General features: G+C 38.6%; 1 protein-coding gene across 2 annotated transcripts in view; it reads right to left on the reverse strand.

Annotated features, from left to right (window-relative positions):
• Nucleotides 1-21,115, reverse strand: part of MPPED1 (metallophosphoesterase domain containing 1) — a gene marked incomplete at both ends in the record, with an annotated part of 45,680 nt that extends 24,565 nt beyond the window's left edge. For both annotated transcript variants that reach the window (XM_084205414.1, XM_084205413.1), the window contains 3 exons: nucleotides 2,979-3,200; nucleotides 15,815-16,000; nucleotides 20,964-21,115. In XM_084205414.1, coding sequence (XP_084061540.1) covers nucleotides 2,979-3,200; nucleotides 15,815-16,000; nucleotides 20,964-21,115 — 560 coding nt within the window. The remainder of the gene's footprint in view (nucleotides 1-2,978; nucleotides 3,201-15,814; nucleotides 16,001-20,963) is intronic.
• Nucleotides 21,116-22,590: the final 1,475 nt, after the last annotated feature.

The following is a 22,590-nucleotide window of genomic DNA, read 5'->3' on the forward strand; positions in this document are numbered from 1 at the left end:
TTCAAAGTGGCTGCTCCCTGCTCAATGATAATAAATGATAATACTTGTGTAATTAACAATTAAGACAGTTAAATTTTTTGTTAGTGAGTAGAGGCTCAATCTGGCACTTGAATTCTTGCTCTTGGAGCCCAGGAGAGTTAGAGCATTGGTTTCTGAGACAAAACACTGTCCCATTTCTTCTGTGCAATTAAAAATAACCACTTGGTTTTAGATAATAATAGAGGACAAAATACCAAGTGCTATTAAAAATATTTAACCACACACAAGTGGTACATATTTAAAAGACCTTAGAGACTGGTGTGTTATACAAACCAATCAAGCTCTCATGGTTTAATTTGCAACTCAAACATTTTAAACAGAAGTATAATCTAATGTGTAGAGGTTATATATAAAAATGCAGATGGCTACAGGTAAAAGGCATTAAGTTAATGCTGCTTGGCTTTCACTCAGACCTTACTCCAGTGTTCTCAAAGTACTTTGCAACAATTCATCAATGTGTTTTATGAATGAAGGATATCTCTAGCTTCTAATTATTTCTACGAAAGGTGATGTAAGACAGAAGGTCAGCACTGCAACTAGAAATGGAAAGTTTAAGTGCATATTTTCAAAACAGAAAAAGGAAATTATTTTAGGATATTAGACAAGCAACTGCATGAAATTTGACTTTCTTATGGAGTTCTGAAACCTTAAAGAACTTAAAATTTTGAGGTCTTGACTATGTTCATAAATATTTTCTAGTGGACTAGCTTTTTAATGCCAGGTCAAAAAAAATATTCACTATTCAGTGAAAGTTCAGCAAATTTCTGTAACTCTTTAGAGATTACATTACTATGATGTAGAAAGAACCTGAGATTGATTTCCCAGAGAGGCTATGACAAACCCCTCCTTTTAGGGCAAACAAAGTATAGCAACAGAAATGCCGAAGAACAGTGGTGCTCACTAGGCACAGGAATGTACCACAGCCTGAAATCCAGCAGCAGCTAGTCAAACCCCCACACAAAGAGCTGTTTGTCTTCCCAAGCTTTCTGACTGGTGGCCTGGCTGATGGGACTCTGCATCTGCTGCCCTGATAGACTGATGAAGGGCTGTTATTGCTACTGTTGATGCTTCCACTGGACATGTCATCAACTGGCGTGCAAACTTCATTCTGCATTGTTGAATAGTGAGCAAAAAAACTCAGTTTGGCTGGAAGACTTTCATCAAGACTCTCTCCCAGATGGAGAAAGCAAATATCTTTAGGACACCTCGCAACACTCAACTTCCTGGACCATAATGGGGTGGGAGATGATTTAGCGGCATTGTAAAACATGGAGTGTGGAAGTGTAGCTATGACCTGGAGTTGCAGGAGAGATGAAAAGCGTTCTTTTTACTTGAAGGATAGATCGTGGCAGATAGCTCAGGCAACTTGTGCAGAGTGACAGGATTTGTGCACAAAGGGAATGTGGTAGAGCAGATTTTACAGAAACATTGTTTATGGGTTAGTGGGTGGACAAAAGGTTTTTGCAGATCTAATCACAGAAAGTTCAAGTGGTTCTCCTTAGCCTCTACATAATGCTACTTTATAGATAGTGTTTTGTTTTAATTTAATTTCTCTAGACTTCCATGCCACTTCTGGTACTTCACTGCCTGGAAAATTATTACTGACACTGGAAATATGGTGCCTGGTTATCGACACTGCAATGAAGATATGAGATTGCCGGACATATTATAAATAGAGCATAATTATAGTATTTACAGTTGAACATCAAAATGGGAAAAGATGTCAAGTGGCATTTATCAGAAGTTAATATTGGGACTGATACCATCTAACATCTTCCCAAATTATTTGGAAAATGAAGTAAACTGCACAGTGACTGCATACATTGTACATGCAAGAGGAAGATGACCTACAACACAGCAGGTTGGTAGGCTGAAAAAAAAACCCAGAAAGATCTGGAAGTCTGAAAGGGAGAAAGAGAAGGGTGCATTTAAGAGAGAAACTAATCAAGACAAATGTAGAATAATAAACCCAGACAAAATTAACACCCATCTCAAGTAACCAAATGGGAAAAAGCCAATTTTCATTAAAAAAGAAAAAAAAATCCAAGAGCTTTCACAGTTTATTCACACTGAAAATTCACATCAGGGTATATGCATCAGGTTTGACAACTTGTTTGCTACATTTCAGCCTGATGTGATGTTAAAAGGAAGAATAATATATTCCTTTAAAACCCGTCCTTTTAAAATACATTTTTACTTTTTTTTGAACATGTACCAAATGCTCACAAAAGACCCAATTTACAGGCCCATCAGCAGAAATAATAAACAGCAATGGGACATTAGTAAGAGACACAGAAGCAGCACATACAAGGAAGTCAGGAACCTAAGTCCATCTGCCTTCAGTACTGTCAAGGGTTCTAAGTGATCACTATGCAGTAGAGCAATGTCCATGAAATATTAAGCTGCCACTGAGTTGTTGACTTTAGAAGCTCAGCTAGACCTTGAGGAAAGCTATTACTTTATAAAAGAAAGATTCTGAGGGATATGCAATAAAAGACCTTCAGAGTTGCTGAAATAAGCTCACTGAGTTAAGTGACTACGGTACACACTAATGAACCTCCCATATTTTCTGTAGGATGGAAATTGTCAAAAGAATGTACCCTTGCAATAAAATTAACTTGTAATTAAAAAAATTCACCAAGGATAAAAAACATGACACAAAAGCCCCCTGCATGGACTGTTAAACCACTGCTCCTGGCTGAGAGTTTGAAGAGCACACCATTTTTTTTCCCATTATTATTTGGTTAACCATACCCACAGTACAGTACATTATTTTGTCACAGAAATGATTCATTACAAGAAAATATAAAAACTTTATCAAAGTGAGTGTTACTTTTCTTCCTAACACAGCAATCCAAGTACAGCTGATGCAGACAAAATGGCTGATGTGATAGCAATCAACAATATTTTTTTTTATGTATGCTTAAAAACCTGCTTACCAAGGGGAGCCATATATTCTGAATCCCCTCACCGTCACTTCAGAGTCTTGAAGATAGATGCAGTTTGTTAGAAGAGACTGTACATTTTCATAGCTCTCTGGCTTCAGCTTAGAAACAGAGGGGAAATAGTAAAAGTCCTGCTTGATTAAGTCAGCCATGAATTCCTGGTCAAAGGTCAATTCATGATTTCCTGCTATCACAATCTTGTATTCATAGGGCAGGCTACCTAAAACAGTGAAAAACAAACAAATTACTTGTTTTATGAAAAATCTGATAAAAGCAAACAGATAGACAAAGTGTTATCAGTTCCTATAATATGCTCACATATTTGAAACAATCGAGCCTACCCCTACTACATGTTATTGTAATTCCTGCTGATTTCAGGTAAATGACATCACTGTCTCTTTCATGGCACACTATGATTTAGCATGCTTAGCATTAATGTGTTGAAATTACTTTCAACTCATCAACCTTAAAAACCAGTCTGCAGACTTCTGCTCTACTATTTACTTCTAGTTAATTGCCATTTGTGCTGCAAGTATCATTTACTGTGACAGTGATGATAACTCTTTGACAGAAATTAGGGTTCAAAGAAGATCAGCCGTAATGCTTCATAAAATCATGTCAGCTCTCTTCTCCCAGAGCTGAGGTCTTTGTCAGCCTGTACTGACACTCAGAACTTGGGTCAGCCAGAGGGGTCTTTGCCCTGACATTAATATCAAGCCTTCAAGCATGAGATGGATTCAGTTTGGCTGTCAAAAATCCCATCCCACAGTGAAATCTCACTCTTTGCCTCTATCCCATGGTTTTTTCCTGCTCCATTTTCTCAGTGACTCCCTTAGCTCCGTGGACTATAATTTAAAGTGACTCATGTTCAAGAATATTTTACAACCCGTATTTAGTGAAAAACCTTAGAACAACCTCCTGATGAAGGCAAGAATATATATGCCCACACACGTGGGCTCTTCCTGAGAGCAGCACTGAAACAGAAACTTTTCACCTGACTCCGCATTTGGTTGTTCACTGGATTCTGCCCCTGAGAGCTGGCATTGCCTGTCTCAAACAGCTCAGCACAAACCTCCTAAGCACATCTGGGAGGAAACAAAGACAGAAACTGTGCAAAGCTGCATTCATTAGCTTTGTTTCTGCACTGTTAATTTGTATCAGGATCAAGACAGTCAGAAGAGGAGATTGGGACCAGAAAGAAATATTTTATTGAAAATTAAATTTGTCTTGCGTGACAGTAATTTTTTGGGGTTTTAATTTTAGAAATGCATTGTTGGTAACATAAAAATCCTTAGTGATGGCCCAAGCTTAATCTGGAGGCAGTCTATTTAGAGAACACAAAAAACCAGTTAATATGCAATGGCAAAAGTTGGCATGAGTAGGACTTCAGAATAAAATGCAACAGTGTGATTCAGAGCTATGGAAACAGAAGAGAGAACAGTGGTAGCCTAAGGGAGGTGACACAGGGCTGAACTTTGCCAGATGAAGATGTGGGTGATTCTGAAATGCAAGTTTCAGACATTTGGAACACCTGTATTAGGAAAGCTGACGGTACAGGTTCCAGTCTTTCCTATAGACCAAATACATACGTGTGTTTAGAACATTTAACAAAAACTCTTTTCAGATATTTATAATTACATGTTAAATGTTCAAGATTCAATAATTTACCTGAAAGTCTTCTCCATTTTGCTTCTGAAACACTTGGCATTTAGCAGATGTTTACTCCACCTGTACAAGCTTTCCAGGCGTGTGCACATATACATAAGTTAAAAATATTATTTACATGCTGCAACATGTATGGGCATCTTCAGCCCTTAAAGGAATAAAGAAATCCTGTATCCCACAATGTTGTTACCAGCTCCATTTCTGTTCTGTTTGGTAAATCTTTTCCAGCTCATCTGATCCATCCATCTAGCAGCCAAGAACCTGTACGAGCTGGTTATAGTTGTTGCTTCTACTAATGTATTTATGTCATGTTGCTGTCTGTGGGTGTTACTTAGGCAAATTAGCAAATTACTCTAAATGTACAGTTACATTTATTATAGTGGCGGCCAGAGGCACTGCTGTAGTTACAGGTCTGTCAGCTTTTCAATTAACAACTGTGTTTTTGATGAGTATGCATCTCAGTTGTTTGTTTTATTCTTTCATTCCACACCAGGCTTTGGTAAAATTATTTCCTTTTCTTTGTCTCCTTAACTACACTTTTTACCTTTTAAATCTTAATTTTTTTACTAACAGGGTATTTTCTGCTGCTTATTCATAGATTTAGCAATATTTTGTTCAAACTTTGCTCCTTGGAAGACTTTAGAACGTGCTTTGCTTTTTACTCCGAGGGCTTTTGAATTACAAAGTCAGACTTAGGTATAAATCTTTGAAATCTTGTTCCTGCCTAGGCACTGCTGTTGTGAAGTTATGTGGAAGGAACAGATTTCTGCACAATTTGTAGCCCTGGCTTCCTTGGCTAGGAGCAAGACATCCCCAAGGGCACATAATCTTAGAGCTCTTGTATGGCTGCGTTCCTATGCACAGCCCTAGAACAAACACTTTTCCATTTTTTATCCCAACAGCTCTTGATCACAGATAATTCAAATGCTTCCAGGTTCATCAGTTATTCCCACAGCTGCACCCAGGATGGAGTAACAACACTCAAAAAGACTCTGCAGGGAGTTTTGTGGCCATGGCACCCTGGCTGTGTTAATCACCGGCAAAAGCAGCTGAACAAAGGAGGTGATCTTTCTCCACCATGTAGCACTTGTGAGACCTCCTTTGGAGCGTGGGGTCCCATCCTGGGCTCTTCAGTGACAGAAAAACTGCTGAGAAACTGAGGCAAGCCCATCAGAGAGCTGCCAAGGGGGTTGGGATGAGGGGAGAGACTGAGATCTCAGGCTGTTCAGACCCAGAGAAGATGCAGGGCAGACCCTGCTGCTGGTCTGCAACCACATGGTTCCAGGTAAATGCAAGAGAAAGTGCTTCTCAGAGATGCATGACAAGCAGCAACAGGCATAAGTGAGAACAGGCTACAAGGAAAGAATTTTACCATGAGGATGGCAAAAAAGTGCAATAGGTGCCCTGAGCAGCTGGGAAATATCCTCCCTCAAGGGCACTCAAAGTTCACCAGGCCAATGTTCTGGTCTCTAACCATGCCTGCTTTGAGGAGAAGGTTGAACTCAATGTCCCTTCCATCCTCCCTGATTCTCTAGATTCCTGTCAAGCCACACTGGAAAACAAAGCAGAATTTTAAAGAGCCTGCAATGCTAAAACAAATCCAAACCTCATTTTGTGTTATGATTGTAATGGAACAAATCTATGGCAGACAGGCAATTTAACAAGACTAGAGAGTATATTCCATTAACTCTGGTGTAAGTTTCTCATACTATCCATCTAGCAGATGAGTAGGACTAAATCCCCAACTGATAACCAATTAACATTTGATTCAAGCATATGGCTTTGCTGGTGGGCAGGTAGCAAACTCAGTATTAACACAGAAGCTCTGTGTATACAATGATATTAAAAAAAAATTATGGCTGTCACAGGAATCCTGCACACATACCCAGGACAAAATTAATTCCCCAGAAAAAAATAAGGCAGGAAGCATGTAAAAAACAGATCTGCCCTTCAGGAGTGCCAAGAAACACATGCAAGAACATATGCTATGGGAGTCAAAGATGTAATTTCAAACAAAGAAAAAAAAAGAAGAAAAGTTATGAATTTGGGGGAAGTTACATTTTTTGTCTGATCTCTTCTTTTGACCAGCCAAAACAAGGCAAGTGTTTTTGTCCAAAGAACAGGGATCCTTCTGTTCTTGGCACCTGAGAAGATTCTGCTAAAATATGCCTCTAATCTGGCCATAAACTGCAACTAGAATTGGTTGGAAAAATTTTACCTAAATATTTTTCTGTATTAAAATACCACTTGGATGGAATGGGTTATATTTGGAAATTCACACAGTCTTTCTGATATTACCAAGGAAAAAAAAAATGAAGCAAAATGTCCATTTAAAATATTTTGGGGTGAATAAAAATTTCATTTCTAGGCAAAATTTCTTTTTTTCTCTCTCTCTAAAGTAAGTGTTGGGTTTTTTTCCTCTCATAATGTTTAATTTGCAAGAAACTAAAATTATTTTCCTCCATAATCAACCTCTATCCACTTCATCCTATTTGGATTTGGAATGAAACATTTACAAATCAAAATCCTATCAGAAACACACTGGCTCAGATTCAGCCCTGAGCTTCTGAGCTTTCTCTTTCAGGCCACATTCAACTTTTGCCTTCTGCCAATTTGGAAAGGGGCTCCAAGCCACCATCCACTCTGTCAGCCTCTGTATTAATGTGGGATAAGAGATTTCTCCCAGCCTTTTCCTTCTTCTCAGCTACATGGCTCTTTATCTCTCCTGCCTTATTTTCCCCCTTTCCATTTTGTAATCTCCCCATATATGCAATAAAATGCTGGAGACACATTATCTTGCCCTTAATTTAGCAGTTTTAGCAAATGATTTCTTTTTTCTTAGGGAAATCATAGAACTTGTAGAAGTGCAATGCTTTAGACTTCTGTCTGCTTGTGACTCCATATCTATCTGAGACTACCCAGCAGATTGAAAAGCTATTTACTATATAAAAACCTCAAAGGTAATTATGTTCCCTTGAATTTCCTGAAAGTGTCTAAGGTAAATAATTCCCAGTCTGAAGGAAGGGTTTCAAAGGAATGAGGCAACTTGGAACCTACAACAGATCTACAAGACAAGATCCAAGAAGTCAGGCAGCAGCGGCTCTGCTCCCAGAACAACCCATCACACAAAAAAATTGGCCCTAAATTTCCTCCATCAATATAATTACTTATCATTTGAGATTATTTTACTATCAACAAACTTGGGTTATCATAGTTAACTTATATATAGCCAGATGTGTTATCATCTTACAGACTTCTTCACTTCATCCATGGATTTTTCTTCAGTTTACAGCAAAGCTTCCTCAGAAAGTTTCTTAGCCTTCATTTGTTCAGGATAAGAATATGACAGCACTTCTGGTAATATAATATGTATAGGAACATATATATTTCTTTAGCTAGGAACATCTTTGTTTATTCCTTTCATTACTGCAGATTACTAATTAAGAAAATCAACCAAACATCTAATTTTTGCATGTTTATGCACCAATTACAGAATTATTGCAGCAATTTTTTACTTCCAAACTCCAGTAGGTTCTTTTTATGGCGAACATAATTTTTACAAAATAACTTGAAGTGCTGGGGACCCATTACTTGGACTACAGGCTGCATAATGCAGCCTGCTGAGCAACACTGTCTGTTTGCTATTTCTCTGCAGCTGAGCTTGTTCAAAGTGGAATTCTGTGTTATTAAGGGTTTATCCTGTTCTATTAGCAACCAAGTAAACCAGATCAAAACCAGATCAACACCAGATCAACTGCAAATAATCCAAGAGCAAACTCATGATGTCCATACTCCAGGCTGCTCTTGTACCAAGTGAGGCATCTTTATCAACTTTGGACCTCCTCTGAAGCTCGAAGTTGTTATCAGCTCCCAACTTTGCCATGCTAAATGCAAACCTGGACAGGCAGATGTGTTTTGTTTCTTTCCTGGTATTTTGTACTGAGCAAAATTTTTAGTATTCATTAAAAGAAGTGACAATCATCTAAGTGCCCACTTAGTGCTTCTTCCCTCTCATTTCAACCTTTTAGAATACAGCGGTGGAAAGACTGCATAACTGTCTCAGATTGCTTTTTAGCATCTTTTTGACAGTTCTGTATTTAAACACTGGTGCTGATGTCTGGGAAATTCACATTAACATACTTTTTGTATGGTGTGTAATCTGGAATAATACTGTAAATGAACACTCCCTCTGAAGTCATCTGTAACCTTCCAGCTCTATCCATTCTTGTATTGAAAAAGCCAGTAATTATACCAAACACTAAAATAGCAAATACATAAAATACTGCTCACGTTGATAAAACAGGATTCCTTAAAAATAGACGAAGGCAAATCAAACTAAAAAAACACCTGATTATAATCCAACTTAGGATCTTTGATATACTGTGTACTTGATATACCCACCCATATAAAATAATTGGCCAAAATACTTCTAAAGAAAAAGTGGCTTCCTTTTAGCCTGGTTTATTTAATTACCCTGCAATTATGCAGAACCAGCCCAATGCATAACTAGGCCATTAGAGTAGCTGCACTGAATCAAGACAAAAGGTTTCGTGGATCTGCACCTTCTGTTCACCTGTGGTCTAGAAGAGATGTCTAAAAAATAGCACAACTGCTATGTCTGCCTGGACTGAACCTTCCTTTGATGTGTCACCTCAGCTTATGGCACTTGATGGCTTGCAAGCCACCAACTATGTAAGTCACAGTCCATTTTCATAAGTTTGTTTGGGGTTTTTTTGCTTCCTGGGATAGTTATAGTCTTAAATTTTCTGAGGAGATATAATTCCTACCACATTTTTTTTGCCCCCTGAAATATTCTAGTTTTGGTTACAACTTGTATCTGGGGACCATGAAAAGGAAGGAGCTGGGAAAACTGAGTTAAAAAGTAACAATTAAAAAACGTTTTACACTTCCTACATGGATCTCTGTGCTCACTGACACAGATTCCTATTCAGATCTTCAGATCCCACAGAGGTGCTTTCAGCATCTCCCACTTGTCACCTTCTGGAAGGGAAGACTACAAAGAGCCATGTGTCATGTCAGCGTACGAAGTGCACAGCACTAATAACCATGTTTAATGTTTGTGTACAGTGCTGCACAATAGGTGTTCAAAGTGCTGTGCTGAGAATAATTAATCCTCCAACACATTCGTGTGGTAGGTGGATCAAGCATCATTTTCACAATTTCACAAGGGGGAACAATAAAGAGGCTTTCAAATCTGAAGATGACTAACTAGATTTGGTTGCCTGTCTTCCTCAGGCTCTTTCAAATATCTCTGCCAGAGGCAATGGCAGTTCACAGACTTACATCCCAGATCTTTCCAGTTCTGTGGTTGTTCACTTCTGGGCCACACTGCCTTCCTAAAGCTACTCTTGTCTTCTAGTCTGAGATAAGAGTGGGTATTTTATTCACTTTCTCATTTGAAGGGTCAGGGATCTCAGTATTTATGAAACCTCAGACTCAGAATCCTGAAGTTTGGCTACTTTGCTATGCATTAGTGGAAAGAGGCAAGCTCAATATTAGTACAAAGTTCAAGAAATCCCCCAGAAGCTCATGGATTTGGAAGGAGGAAATGAAGGAACAATGCTTGAGCACCTATCACCTCTACAGCTTCTCACCACTGGCACAGGAGGTGTATGTGGAAAATAGTCGCTTTGGATCATCTTCCCAATACAGGGATGCAACTTAAATATTCCCCACAGAAGCCAGTTTAATATTCTGAAGTTCCTAGGACATCCTAACTCCCAGAACCGGGGAAATACTGGGACAGTGCGTTGCAGGGCAATTTTCTGTGTCTGAGCCTTGGATGTATAAGTGCATCAAGCCACCATACATTTAAGGACAGCAGTAAAAGCCGACACTCTTTTTTAGTGTGCCCAGTCTTTTAAAATTGACATCTGTCCTGAATCCTTACACAGCTCAATGTTCTTCACTGCATTTCCAAAGCCATTCTTTTGTAAATAGATAATTAATGCTTAAATACTTCTTTCAAGGGGTTTCTACATTAACATAAAAATAGCGTAATTACCAATGGTCAAAATGGCATGACTACAGTATATAAATTCTAATTCCTTTTGCTGCTCTGAAGCTGATTTTTTCATCTTCAACATGATTTTAATCTGCTTTAAATGTGAGTATTAGTTAACTTAAAAATATATCTGTTTATAAGGGAAGAAAAATAATTACTATCATTTTGCAAAGCTGAGTAGTAAAGCAAAAGTAAAGCTAAGCTTAGTGACCACAAGTTATTCTGAAGATCTTTTTTCAAGACCTTTAAAAAGTAGAGATGATACTTATTAACAAATCTCTGATTCTGTCTACAGAATCTAATAGTACAAGTTTAGATCAAATACAATCTAATTCTGGAAACAAGTAATGTTCTAGTAATGCTAGTTATTACAGTTGGTAGACAACTTCACTCTAAAATATTTTTTAGTCTAAATAAAAATCTTATCCTTTGTGCTGAGTTTGCCTAGGTCAACTTCTGAAGTGCATGTCAAATAATGTAATCCTTTTTTTTGTCTGTGTTTGTGTGTGTACAACATGTAATAATATTTTCAGGAAAATATTCTGAAGAGCTAATTATTGTTTTCTATTACAACTCCAAGCCACTTTCTATTTTTTTATTTCCAATTTACCTTGAACTTGAATCTCAAATAGAAAGTCTGTCTTAGAAATTGGAAAATCTCAAGCAAACACACTGAAACAATATATATTACACAATGTGTTAGTTTAAGTAATCTTCCCAATCCATGCACAGAAGAGAATTCCCAGAGAAAAGATGGAAGTAGTGTTGCAGCTCATACCACAGATCAGCTATTTAGTTAAATTTCCAGGAAAGTAACCCACGAGCTCAAAGTGACAGTGGGTCCTGGAGCATACACAATTTGGAAATGATATTACAGGCTTGAGCAAAGGGAATTACATGAGCAACTGAGCCAAGCAGGCAATTTCCAGTGCCAACAATATGGGAGATAAAAAATTGAGATGGTTTTGGAGTCAGTATTTGATGAGTGTACTAAGGCAGGATATACATCTTTGTATTTGTCCTACAGCATGTTTGATTGACATGCAGGTAAGGAAGGGAATAAACAACAAAACCCAAAATAATGAAAAAACTGCTGATAATTTTTGTCTGTTTGAAGTGCTATCATTAAAATCTCCTGAACATGCTGGAAAATTAGCACACATTCAAAGTCATACCATGCATTCTTATAAATCATCAGAAAGTTTCCCTGGATTCTTGGCCTTCTGTTCATTCCTACAAACATACCTTGTACTTCATCTTATTCTGATTTTCCAGAACTGAATTTTTAAATTTGGAAGAAAAATACAGTGAGAGAACATACTAGATAAAAAAAGGCAAAAGTTGAGATATGATAACAGGAGAAGGGTCAGTTCAAAAAAAAAAAAAAAAGAAGGGAAGGCAATGAGCAGGTTGGCGCTGTTTGTATGCTTTGTAAACTGACTATTCATCTCCTATTCCCTTCATTTTCAACTTAGAAAATTACCCTGCAAAACGTTTCAGTTACCCTGAAAAACGTCAGCAAAATAGAAATCTCACTTGCAAAAGTGCATCATGATATTTCCTGACTGGGCAATAATAGGACAGATGAAACTGAACATCAATTTATGCAGAATAATTTGAAAAAAATTGGAAAAACCTAACACTACACTACGCTAACTATAGATGCAGTGATGGGTTCTGAACTAGGTATTACCATTCAGGAAAGACTTCCTGGAATTTTATTAGGAAATTTTATGACAATGCCATCTCATTGTTCTGTTAAAAACAGAATAATCGACGAGACCAAAAAGGAAAAGTGAACTAGGAAATTTCACTGTACCACAGCATAAATCTGTAGTGTTCTCAGAACATGTACAGTTCTGGCCTCACTCCTTTTGTAAGGATGTGGAATTAAGAGGTACAAAGAGTGACACAGATGATCACAGGCATTTAAGGACTTCTGAACAATCTTCAGCCTGAAAAATATCTTAAGGGCAGATATGGAAAGAGCCTAAAAATTCTTAAGCAGAATAAGGAATGATAAATTTTTCTCTTGCCTCTTCCAGTATTAGGAAATACCAAATGAAACTAGTAGGTGGCAGGTTCAGAATAAGCACAGTTCATCTCAACATCCCTGTCATATTCTGGAACTCAGCGGCAAAACTGTGTCTGTGCTAAAACTTTGCACAGACACAAAATGCAATCAAAAAACTCAGAGAAGAAAAATCTGTATATTAAATTAAAAGTAATGCTGGGCTGCCTACCAGAGAAGGCTGAGAAAATAAGCACATCCAGTGATCACCAACATTTTATCTCTTCCACAGAATTAGACACCAAGCCAGCCCTAGTGAAACCTCAACTCTCTCCCTGAGAAAGGGCTTACAGAAAGACACATGACGGAAAGCAATTAATCACCAGAAAGAACAAATTGAAATGAACTAGAAGGCTTTAGGGGTCAGAAGTGTAAAACATGGTGACTAAAGGGCTGCCAAAACAGAGCACCTGGGTACCAGCCCCAGCCAGGGACAATACTGGGATCGTGAGCGCCGTTACCCGAGCTGGTAGCGGCCTTCCTGGGAACAGGGACAGCCAGAAAAAGAGAACAGATTTTAGGGGATGACTCATCCAGCCAATGTGCCTCTATTAGCACAACACTTGAGCATGTGCTTGATAGAACCATAAGGCCCATGGAAGTTAATGATGGTAATGTAAAATAAATTTTCCATCAGACAGGCACAGGAGTTTTGTGTAAAGCGCAAAGATAAAATCTCAACTTGCTGAAGGGCGAGTTCATCTGGAAAGATGAAACAGAGAGACCAAAGTGGCACAGACCCAAGAGGGTATGGCAGAACTGAAAACTGAAAGGTAGGAATCAATGCTGCACATAGAGACTTGGAGCGAGAGCAGGAGGAGGGTTTGTATCTCCTGCTTGAGGGGGAGCTGAGATCAAGGGAAGCTGTACCAAACCTAGGGTTTATTGCAAGGCAAAAACAAAGTCGTAATCTAAGGACAGCAGGAGACACGGATTAGACAAAGAAGTGGGAAAGTGAGCCCTGTACATGAAGGAATAAACAGGGAAATCTGGCAGCAGCAAGGAAGAATGTCAGTGGAGGAAAAGTCGGTGCCAGAGTCTGTCAGTTACTTTCTCAAGAAACCAGTAAAATATTAAGGAAGAAGGAGAAGGTTGGATTGGCTGTGGAGCTGCAAAATTATGGAAGGTACTGGAAGCAGCTATCTAGAAATATCAAAGCTGTTGGAGACTAACGCCTTCACAAAAAATGGACAACCAGCAAAACCTTCTGAAATTCCTTCTCAATGGGGATGCTTTTAACCAATCTGCCATTTACTGCAGATTTTGTGAACGCTCCATATATTCAAGAGTTGATAAACTGGTTGTTTAAAACAACCAAACAAAAACTTTATTAAAAATTTAAGTTAAATCTTTATTTTAAATTGCCAAGAAACCAAACAAAAAGTTTTAACTTGCAAACTTCCTGTATCTCAAATCTTTTGCTCTTGCAGAAATATAACTCCAACCACCAAGATCACCTTTTCCCAAGCGCACGCTGCCATGAAATTGGAAGCATGCCTGAAAAGTCAGAGAATTAAGCCCTTTTTTTTTGGAATAAAAATGATGAAGAGAACATCACAGAAATGCCTTGGGAAATCTCCCAACCATTCTGAGAGGATTTCAGCTTACAGACGTCTTCAGAACACCGTACAGCTGTGACCAGCAGGGAGGCAGATGGAGAACTGGAGACAAAAACTGTGCAGCAAGCAATGAGCACAGCCCCATCCTTGCTCACCAGCAATATCCCAAAGCACTTCTCTTCCCACACCAGCAGATAAATAAAATCAGGATTATTTAGAATGGTTAACCATATGGTTTGAATAATTTGTAAATGCTATTTTCAGCACATTACTATAATACATAGTAGAGACCTGCAAAACAGGGTCAAAACTTGCTGTTTTATAACCAACCTGTTCCTTTTGGGTACAGAGACAGAGTTGATGGCTCTATATCAATTATTCCACATGCTGCTCCTACCTTTATAGTCACAGAAAAAAATAATTGTTCCATGTGGGGCACATTACTGGGTTCCTGAGCTCAAATAAATATTTATCAGCCTTGCTAATAATTATTTGCTAGTAAATATTTGTTTAAATTGTGAAGTCCTGACTTTCCTTTTTAAATTCCATTTCAGCCTACATGCATCTGTCTGCTTTGTGCCTTCCTAGTGTGGATTGCTGCAATATGTAGCAAAAAAAAAAAAAAAATAAAGACAAAAATGCAAAAATATCAACTACAAGTAAGAAAATCAACACAAAAACTTGAAATCTGTTACCCTTAAACTGGGTCCTTTCTCTCTCCAACTCCTTCATTCCCTCTCACCTTTTTTTAATTAATGAAGTCTCAAAATCCAGAAGCCACTTTTATTCTAAATTAAGGTATCTGCAATGCTGCAAGAACAGCACTGATGAGGGTTTTTGTCTGGATACAGTGCATGCTTTCCAATTTTAATGGTTTTTTTTTTTTAGCATATACAAAACATTGCAGAAGCACATGTAAATCATCACTCTCTTGCCCAGTGGAACAGAATTTCAGTTAGCAATGCCAAAAGTTGCCTACAGAAGGCATCTACATCTGGTCTGCTACATCCAAGGCAGCAACCACAGGCACACAGGGTTTGCTTTGTTCAGAATTCATCTCTGCGGCGCAGCTGAGCCTCAGATATAAGAAAAAAAACCCCAAACCTATGAGCCCTCTGGGGTTAAACAGAAAAATGTTTTCAGTCACAACAACTTTGTTAGGAGAGGCAGCAAAGCTGTAACAATGTATGCAAGTTTTATGTAAATCATTAAAGGCCTCCTGATTTCGATTGTTGCTAACACCAAGAAGTTGCTTAATGTACACTTGAGAGCATGAAGGCAGAACAGATGAATAGTCTCACAAATCCTATTTGCTCAGTTAGAAAAATGCAAAAATATTTGTCGAATCTAAGGAAAAAAAAAATCTGATTCCCACTCACTGCCATTCAAATTTAAAAATCAAATTAATATTCATGATTTCTGAGTGTGTGACGGTTTTTAACTGGGAGGCAGAAGGGGCAGATACAATCAGTAAACAAATTTACTGTCGAATCCACACAGAATTCAATACCTACCTAGCCACTCGTTGAATTTTTTTACTTCACTAGGAAGTCCCAGCTCAGTAAAATCACCAGCATGTATTAGCACATCTCCATATGGCATTTGGATGGGATCAGTTCTTGAGTGAGTATCAGAAATACAGACAAATCGTGTATATCCTGGAGGCTTTGGAGCGTCATGGGGCACCGGATCAACCCTGTAGGAAATGCATCATAACAAGGTTATAAAGTATTTACGTACTCCTTGGTGTCTGCTTTGCAATTCTGACACTACTTTTTTACCTTTGCAAAAGAGTACACAGACTTCTAAATCTGCCTGATGGAAGGATTTGTTAAAACAAACCTAACACTAATGGGAGGTGTAAAAATTCTTGATGTTCACATCACAACATTTGCAGTATTTGTTGGGTAGATAGATTAATTTAAAGAGATTAAGGAAAAGAGATTGGACTATGGCAGTAACTCTGACACAAATACTCACAAATAAATCAAAGATATTGCCATTTTCAAAGGAAAAGTACTATCCCATTTCATTGTTTAAATATGATTACACTGTACACAGGGAAAAGATTTATTTTAGATACATAAATACATTTAGATGGTTTGCTTTTTTTTTTCTAATTATAACTTCTTTTTCTGCAAGTTACTCAATTTGAGCAAATTTAATTAACACATTTTGGAGATATGTTTCAGTGTGTTAATGCAAAGCAACATGAAAACTCTCCTAACAGCTGTAAATGTACGTTAAAGCCTGACTTATTGTCAGGACAAAGTGATGACTTTCTGGGCTTAATTACACTAAATGAAATCAGATGCTCTGAGGGGTGAGGCTGCATTGTTCAGAACCCAATCTCTACATTCAAAACTGAAGAAACTAGAAGAACTGACCCAGTTTGATGAGACTTACTTATATTTTACTAGAGGAAATCAAACAACACTCCTCTGCCATAGAAGGAATACTTGTTTTCAAATCAATCTTTTTAACCTCAATCCATATTTTGTTTGAATACATGGAAGCAAATCTATCTATATGCAGCTATACTGTATCTGCTACTCCAGTTAGGGAATTCTCGTGGAAAAAAATCAAAAAGCAAGCTATGCAAGAGTTATATTAATGTCACTAGAAACCAGAGAGATATACAGAATTGTTATGAAGTATTTTACTTTTACATTTCTTTGAAAGAGCAAATAAAATCAGTTTTGCTCACTGTTGCAGTATACAGTACATATTTCTATCCCTTGCTGGTTGTGCTTCAATTCAGGAGCTTACTTTTACGTAAACAAACTCGGGGGAAAAAAATCACAGGAATCTTTGCTTTTAATAATACTACTTCTGTTTACTAGGTAAATTTTCAAAAAGCATTTTAGTGCTTAAAAGGTGTAAGATAATTTTTAATCACTCAACTTTTTCTCTGTGTCAAAAAATTCTATGAAATTTATAGGCAGATAAAATGAGGTGGTTTTGACGACTTCACAGGATAAGTGATAGGGTGAGGAACAAATCTAAACATTGAAATCTTGTTAAATACAGAAAAAAAGTCTTAGCATTTTCTACAATGTAACTACAAAAACAAAGTATGAACCAATTATTTTGTACCCATCTTTGTCACATAGGAAGAAGAAATTTTGGGGTTTTTACAGCAAAACTGGAGGAGCAGCCTTTTTGTACAAACACCTTAGGGTTGTCTTTCTGAAGTTCTGGGTTTTGAGCAGAAAGTAGCTAAATATGAGCTGAGGGGTAAACCCAGCTGGGATCAAATCCTACCTGATGAACTACATGCCAGGGGCATAGGTAAGCAGGGATGTAGTGGGAACTCCAAAACTTGGGTGGCAAAGAGTGCAGTGCTTGCACTCCAAGCAGCTGGAAACTCCTTGTGTAGGGCAGAAGAATTAAAAGAGTTGAGATGTTAAAAATGCCTCTGTTTTGGAGGAGAGAGCTGCATAGGGCAAGCTCCAGGGGAGGCAGCAGGAGTGCAGAGGAATGTGGGTGGTGAATGGTGGGGCTCAGACTGGGAGGTGAGGATTTGCCCTCTGGTGGGAGCTGGGTGAAGGATGATGCAGTTCACAAAATGAACCAGTATGGTTGGATAAAAATGGTGAGGGGCTGACCTTGGCTATCACTGTAGCTGTTCAAGCTACAAGGATTAAACACCAGTTCAGTAAACTGAATTATTGCTCTCCCTGCCCAACACACTTCCCAAAGTGAGTTACAGATGGCATTACTGAGCCAGCTTTAAATCATGGATGCTGCCTTGGCAAACAGAAGGATATGGACTGGTCTAAAACACCACTCTTTGACTTTTCATGGTAGGGTAGCCTTTAAAGCAGGTACAGCTTCTCCTTCAGAAATCTTTTAAAGCTCAGCACAGCAGTGAGCTGGGTGTTAGGGAGCAGCATAAGTTTCACATAGGAAGCTGTGTGGAAAGAACAGCAGACTTACCATGGCAACCCCATGCACATGCTTTGGATGGGGATGGGGAAGGTGTGGACAGCGTTTTCCTGGTTGCTGAGGTATGTGTAACTTTAAAATTCTCTGCAATAGGCCAGAGAATTTTCGTGGGAAAAAAGGCATCAAAACAAAAAAACCCACCCAAATAAATGAGATGCAGATTTCTCATGTTGAAGTGATATGCACGCACTGAGACCATATATAGGTAAAAGCATATGTCAAGTTTCACAAACTCATCTAAGCTGTATTACTGGAAATAATTTCTGAAGGCTCAATCCCCATATTCTTGTGTAACGCATTCCCACAGCAGCTGTCACACCAACACCCAATGCACAGCTTGCAGCATGAGCAGAGGAATACAGATCTGCTGATTATTTTTGTGCAAATGCTTTTGTTTTTCTTTAGATCAGTAGGAAAACTTGCAGAGAAACTGAAAAGCGAAGTTGGAACATCTCAGAGCAAAAACACTTCTAGAGGTTAGTTTATACACTAGATTTCAGTACTTCAGGAAGGAGTGAGGAGTGAGACAGGCACTTTCCAGAAATGACTGATGGACTTGAAAACACTGGCAGAATTTACCATCCTCCTTGTCAGAGGCAACCCAGTCATCTCACAAGCACAGGGATGCCAGACTACGACAGGTCTAGAAAGGGCTGTCAGCATGTTCTGGAGCTAAAACATCAAATAAGAAATCCAAACCTGCAGAGAGGACCAAGGAAGAGCAGAAGAAAAGGAGCATGCAACCCTCCTGCCCCCCCCCCCCCCCCCCCCCATCCCGTGGTTAAAGTAGTTTACTGAGAGTTCAGATGTTAACAGGTCTGTGTGAAATGTTGCTGATTTCCTGCAACATCACTAATGGAGGCATTTTGAACCATGCACAAAGCCTTCACCTCCCTGAAGTTAAGGACAAAACCTGCACGCACAGAAGCAGAGCTAAGATTTCACCCACAACAATCATGTGAATAAAAGGTACTTTTGTCACCCTTTTTATGTGTACTTTTCCCTTCTTTGTTACTATTCTGTTCACTAGTAGGAAGAAAAAGCAATCCTGCTGTTATTCAGAAACATTATTTACTATTTCTGTACAAAGAGAAAGCGTAGGTCAGATTGTAGTGCATGTTTCAATTGATTTGGCCTGTTTTTCTATTTGCACAAGCTTCTTCAATAGTATTAATCATTCATGAGAGATTGCTAAACTCTTCTGAGGAACTATTTTCTAAAGATATCTTATTTTCAACTCCTTGCTTGGGTGCTGGGTTTCGGTCATGTACAGGAGGCCTAAGCCTCCTGTACCACAACTTCTTACTGGTTAGAAGTTTAAGCAGCATATTGTTGAGACCCTAGTGAATGCTAATAAATAACTTATTTTCAGCCCAGTAAATAACATTTAGCTTTTAAGATCAGGAAACAGATTTCTGAGTGCCCAGGAGCTGTCTTAATAATCACAAAGAATAGCTAAGCCTCAACAAATCAGGCAACCTGCATTTGATATTTTCATTTGTAAAAGTATTTCAGAACCCACATTTGTTTGTTTGTACTTTTTCTACCATTTGCCAGCTCTATAAACAAAAGATGTTTCCCAGTGCTAACACTCAAATCATTTTACTGTTTGCATTTCAGTAGGATCTAAAAAACCCCAACACAGACCATAATATACTGCCCCCAAAAACCAAGTGTTTGCTCACCATCTTGATATACATGTTAGTCATCAGATTTTTTTATATAATCTAATTAATGCCAAAAAAGACATTCACTAAATAGACACGCAGCATTCAACCAGTCACAAGTGCTGAGTTTTTTAACTGCAGAAATCATGACTTACGTTTTTAAGTTATCAAATCATATTAAATATGAAAAATGTAAATTAGGTGACAATTTTTGTTCAGTCTTCCTAAAGGAAAAGGGTTCTCTTTAAAAAATGAAAACTAGCCATCTGATCTAAAGATAAGGCTGCTTCTCTCTTTAACATACACAATAAAATGGTGCAGACATTTTCATTCCCTATAAAAATATTTTACAGTAGAATTTTATACTTAATTTATTTGTAATTGCTTTACTGTTTTGCTCTTCCTTCTGGCTCTAAAGTTTATGGCAGGTTTCATTTCGTAATTATAATTCTCCACTTTACATTACAAGTAAATCATCTAGAGCAGTTAATTTTACTGATGTTGTCATTATATAAGAAGTCAGAAACAAACACATTATTTTAATTACTCTTTAAGCACTTGGCACTTTTGGAAAGTAAGTTTTCGGATGGGTGCCCACAGTATTTTACGTATTTATATGATTTTTCCCTTGTACGCAGCTGTAATATAACCAACCAAACAGAATGTGCGCTGTACAGATCCAGGCTTGGTATTTTCAGCAGCCATGTACATCAATATGCAAGCGCACAAAGCAAACAAACATTAGTTATTAAGATTGCAGAAAGTATCATCCTTGTAGCATCTCGTGTTTTATTGCCACCACTTTTTTTAAATTTCTCTTTTCAATACCTAAGTACTATGTATTACACTTACACCGGTGAGGGAATCTTTCTTCCATCTTTTAACAAAGTACTTTTCAAATGGACTGATTTCTTGTCATTATAGTAAATATTATTAGAAAGGCAGCAAAACAGCGTTCCTTGAATTCTTTGCGACCGGTCCATCAAATACCGCATCGACAAGGCAATAACCATTCCGGAGCAATAACGGCACTATAATACTTACATTTGCACATGCGGGGGCTGGAAGCGTCCCTGGTTAATGTTGTAGAACGTGAAAGCCTGTGTGGGGTTGGAGCTGTACTCATCCACCTCGATGATGAGCCGGCTGTGCTGGTGCCTCCTGGCTGCCATGATGTGGGACTGGGCGAAGGCCATGTCTGCGCGCGGGGCCGGCGCCCTCAGGCCACCATCTCTGCTATCTGCCTGCTGCGGGGGCCAGCACCATGGCAGCCCCCGGCCCGGCCAGCACGCTCCCCTTGCGAACACCTGCGGCACAGGGAGACACGCGGCGTGACTGCCGGCACTTCCCTGCTCACAGTTTGCTCTGCGCAACGCGAGGGGAAGGCCGAGGGACGGAGACAGACTGCTCACAGTACACAAACTTTTTTAGTCACCAACCTGGCAAACGCGCTTTGCTAGGGGTGGGAAGCATGGAGTGAAATAAACTTGCTACTTGAACACAGCTCAAGCTTGCCAGACTTTCAATCCAATCCCAAAAGGTAAAACCATCATTCAGAAAGCCACATCAAATCACCATGCTTTTCCAACACAATGGTTTACTTTCCTTTCTTTTTCCTAGAACTAAGACCATCATTCCGAAAGCAACATCAAATCACCGTGTTTTTCCGACACAATCGTTTACTTTCTTTTCTTTTTCATAGAACTGATGAAGTTTTATTCCCCATCCTCCCTCAGAAAGCTCCCACCAAACCTGAAATGGAATACATGACTGTGCACAACTCAAGTGCAAGTAAATTGAACAAGAACTGGTTTAACGAAATTTTCCCAAACTCTGGGACCTTACAGAGAAGTATTGCAAGCCCCTGTTCTTTACATCAACAGAAGAGTGAATGGCTTCTTGTGCACTCGATCCTGCTTTTATAGCATCACTGAAGAAACTCCTTGAGGAGCACACAACTCCTTGAGTGAAGGACATAAATATGAAGGGCTCCCCTCTTCAAATAATTATCAGTCAGCACTAGCCCAGCATTCTGGATTCACAGGAAAACAGAGTGATTCCAAGGCTAACACACAGTTAAAAGTTGTACTAAATATTAAAAAAATGGTAAATCCATACAGGTTTTATGTTTGGGAATAAATTTTTCCCCGAAGGTTATGCAAGTCTAGAACAGCAGTACCAAACATGGGTAGGGGAAGAACAACGTGAAACCGACTGGAATGCAAAGAGTATCCCCTAGAAACAGCAGAAAGTAATTTAAACATGAATTTTACTCTTATTTCCCAGTTTTAATAAAAAATGGATTATAAGCTATAAAGGTGGGTATTTTTACAGTATAACTTTGCATCCTTTTTAAAAGTTGTCTGACTTAAATATTGACTTTCATGAAAGCGGGGGCTCTTTTCTTCTAGCGAATACAAGCAATCTGATTCAAAGATGTATTTCATGAAAAGCCATGCTAGAATGCAGCAATTCACTTAATATGCAGAGTTTTGGAGAGCAGGACTAGAAGAATTTTCTGTGACCATGCTGATGTGCCTTTCTGCCATTCTGAAGGGAGCACTTCGAGAGTGATGGATGAGGGAGGCCTTCACAGTCACTCAGATTTTTAAAGCTATTTGCAAGTACTTAGGTTCAATTCAGTTTAGTGGCAGTAAAGCACTTAAGCATT

Source organism: Fringilla coelebs (assembly GCF_963513975.1).
Source record: "Fringilla coelebs genome assembly, chromosome: 5".
NCBI lineage: Eukaryota > Metazoa > Chordata > Aves > Passeriformes > Fringillidae > Fringilla > Fringilla coelebs.